This window comes from Penaeus monodon, chromosome 27 (genome assembly GCF_015228065.2).
Source record: "Penaeus monodon isolate SGIC_2016 chromosome 27, NSTDA_Pmon_1, whole genome shotgun sequence".
In the NCBI taxonomy this organism is placed as follows: domain Eukaryota; kingdom Metazoa; phylum Arthropoda; class Malacostraca; order Decapoda; family Penaeidae; genus Penaeus; species Penaeus monodon.
Window position 1 is genome coordinate 35,847,240 of NC_051412.1, and position 3,751 is coordinate 35,850,990.

Here is a 3,751-nt window from a genome sequence, read left to right on the forward strand (position 1 = left end):
ATTTTATTGAAAAGAAATGATTTTGAGTATTTATATGTTTATCATGATGATCATTTTTTTGATATTGTAATAATGTACTATCAAGTCGTTTTGATGCTGTAATTTCTTTTCACTTTGTGTTTTTGTATATTTAGTGTGAGTGATTTATAAGATGTAGGTGCTGTTTTTATTGACATCATGGAAAGAATGAGTTAAAGAGATGAGGAACTAGAGATTATCATCCTAGTTATTTATAACATTGATCAGTAAGTAGTAATCTTTACAGTTGAATTGATTTTTGTTGAAACTAATTCTTTCCCTACTTTGTTTTTCTCAACAGCGTGCCAAAAAGCGTATTCGTGTCAACAAAGTTGCAACAAACTTACTGAAACTTCTGCCAACAAAAGGAGCCATAGATCTCAGCTATTTACTGGAGAATAACAAGAGGCAGCGGAAGAAAACTGCAGCCTTTGCTTCCTGAGATTGGCTCATAGGCTGGAACGGCCACCTCACTCTGAAGGAATTAGAGGGCCAGGTTTAATGATCAGAATGGGATGTGGTATTTTGTTAGATATTTACGTATTTACATGTTTATCTTTATATGGGCAGATTTGTTTGATATGCGCTTAGTTATGGTACAGAATTAGTGAACTGTTTCAGGAAAGTGTTTTATATGGAGTGCTGGAAAGCTAGTATACATGAAAGAAAAGAGAACAAAACAAAGTCATGCTATTACATTATTGTTATCTTTGATCGACCATCAAGTTCAGAAGAAGGTCATTTGATTGCCATTGATTTAAAATTGAATTAAAATTTTGTTGATTTGAAATTAAAGGAAAATTTTGTTATTAGTGTTTATCAGAGAGTGATGAAAGTATTTATACAGTGTAATGAAGATACTGTACTTAATTTGCTGGAATTTCGATATACTGTAGCTGACTATACACATGAAAATTTTGGTGCTTATTTTAGTAATAGAGAATTAACAAATATCTAAAAGTGGCCAAAGCTTTACATGCAAGAAGCACTACAAAGGTTTTGAAATTATTTGTGTTTGTGTACATATAGAGCAGAGAATGACAAGAATGCTAGGAAGGTAATGAAATTTTCTTTTTGGGGGGAAATGAGGAAACAAAATCATGAGTGGATTTTAGCAGATGAAATGATGGATAAGTATCTATATAAATTCCTATGGAATAGCTAAGTTAGGATAGAAATGATCAAATTGGTCTTATTCATGATGGTGAAAACCCAAATTTTGGACAGAATTTATATTTTTTTGTATTGTGAAATTACAATTATTATGTAATTTTTGATATTTGAAAATAGCTGCTCTTTTGACAGAAATGTTTCGTGATGCAATTGATGACCTGGAGTGAGATGAAAGCTTTTTTGTCTTGATATAAAGTAATGGTACAATGCCAAAAATGTTCCAGGCATTTAGTGAATACACTTTTTTTTCCAATAATTACAGACTGTTGAGGAGATGTTAAATTCCAGGCAAGTGGTGGTACCAGACAGGCAGCTAAAGGACTGCATAACTAGAAAATATGTTTGTGTGAATATGTTAAGATTGTTTGAGGAAGGCATTGTTCTAGCCTTGTACATAACATTTCATACCCAGATTATGCCATAGGTATAAATGAAGAACTGTTGTACTTATTTGACTTCATACACAAGTTCAGCACAATAAGATTATATAAACACCTGTAATTTTTTCATCATGGCTGTAAGTCCTCCACTTCTGTAATTGTACTGCTTGTGTAGATCCATAGCTGTAAGAGTACAAAGTGTTTTTTCACTAGTGTATATTAAACTTGAGAGTACGTTTTTTTCTGTAGGTTAACTAGTCACTGGACACATTGCCATGCATTTGGTAAATCCTTCCATCACCCTGTGTACAAGCAAGGATATGAAACTTGTTGTTTGATGCAGATCTCAGTATTAGATACTGAATTCCCATGCAAGAGTATGTAATACTCATATGTACACTTTCTTACTTGTAAATTAAGCCAACAAATCAAAATTTTTATAAAACTAGAAAAGGATGAATTTTTGTAGTAGATGTATAATCTATGATAGTAAGTACAAGGATTTTTAAGTTATTTGATTGAGATTTTTAATATATACTTTTAATAATGAATTTTACACTAAGTCAGATTTCTGGTTTCTCTCAAGTATGTGTAAATATTGTTTGACTGGAGAGCGAGAAAGTGACTGAATGCTGTGCATTGTTGTGTGTAATATAGAAGGAATATTTTTATAATAATACCTGTCAGGCAGCTCTTTTGTTCACGTCATTGTTATGGTGTCGTACACCCTTTGCTGTTTCCCACATGTTGTGTTTATGTTTGTGTATATTATCACCTGGCAAGAAACAGAAACATTAGAAAGCTTTCGCACAAAGAGGCTAAGACAGGAAATCCTGTAAACTCAAGGCCTCAAAAGTCAATAAAGTTTTTAATTTCTTACCAGGTGGTGTCTGTCTGTTTTGGTCCAGAAGTTATAGAGAAGGGGAGGCACTTTTCTGTAGGGGTTTAACTTTTGTCAATAGTAAAATTGGAATGATTATATAATTCCAGGGAAATTTATAGGCAGTTTATTATTTATTAGTACAATTATTTTGTAAATTGAATGTGTCTCCTTTTTACAGTTATGTAATAAAAAGATTGACAATGGGAAAAAAATTGCCTAAAATGCACAATAGAATTGTTGCAGGATGACAGTTGTATAGAGGTTGAAGCTGTAATTATTGCGTTATACAACTAATGATGTATAGATCCCCTTGCATATGCCATTTTGAAGCTTGCATTCCAAGTGTTCCTCCCCTAATAAATCTAGGCAAATGATAGTGCATATTTGTAGAATATGTATGGTGTAACAAGTGAGTGACAGATTTTGCTACTGTTTGGATGTTGTTTATCCTTTGTATTGGAGCACTGGTAGTTACCTGCTCTTATGTCTCTGTTACCGTGTCCTGCTCTATTGTTCACACTTTATTGTAGTGTCTCCCAACAGTTTCTGATGACTCACTCACAATAGGATTAAGCTGATACAACAGTACCATTAGTTCAGAAGCTTTTTTTGCCAGTTAATTGCTGTTGACCAATGTTGTGCATGGTTCATGTGACAGCTGTTCAGTAGCTCGGACCAAAGTTGATAATAGTTGGTAGCTGTGTTGACCCATTTACTGTGGCGGTAACTTGGTGTTTGTCAACTTTACCTGCTACTTCAACTATGGTCCTCCAATCCCCCCATCCTCATCATACCTAAGCAGTTTACAATTTTTTCCCCTAGTTATACTTATTTGTTGGGAGCTCCTCTGTGTCGTAGATTTTAAAAGTTTTATGTTCTTCTATCCCATGTACAAGTGGCGGGAAGGTGCATACCCTCACAATCACAAACCAAATCTTGCTTTAACTGTCCTACAATATGCATCATTACTGCAGTTCATACAAAATTTTTCATGACAATAGCCCAATATGCATCTTCCCTTATCTCAGGACATAAAGTTCATTTGTACATAACCATGAAATTCATCTCAGAATAAATTATAATTTTAAATCTATTTTTTATAACCTTGAATACCCATAAAAGGTTTTATAGAGTCCTCTCTTTGGATATGAGTTAAAGTTTGAAAAATATGTACAATCCTTTACTAAGAAGTTTAAGTGACTTTATGCATAAAAAAAAAATTGCCAAAAATGTGGTACTTGATAAGTCAGATCTTGATATTTAGGTGGATACTTGGTCCACCTAAAAGATATACCTC

The 3,751-nt window shown here is 33.3% G+C and overlaps 1 protein-coding gene across 1 annotated transcript in view; it reads left to right on the forward strand.

Moving 5' to 3' along the window:
• The window catches only part of LOC119590817, a gene marked incomplete in the record, with an annotated part of 99,057 nt that extends 95,306 nt beyond the window's left edge, over window positions 1-3,751 (forward strand). The window contains 1 exon segment of the mRNA XM_037939557.1: window positions 320-3,751. Within this exon segment, the coding sequence (XP_037795485.1) occupies window positions 320-460 (141 nt within the window).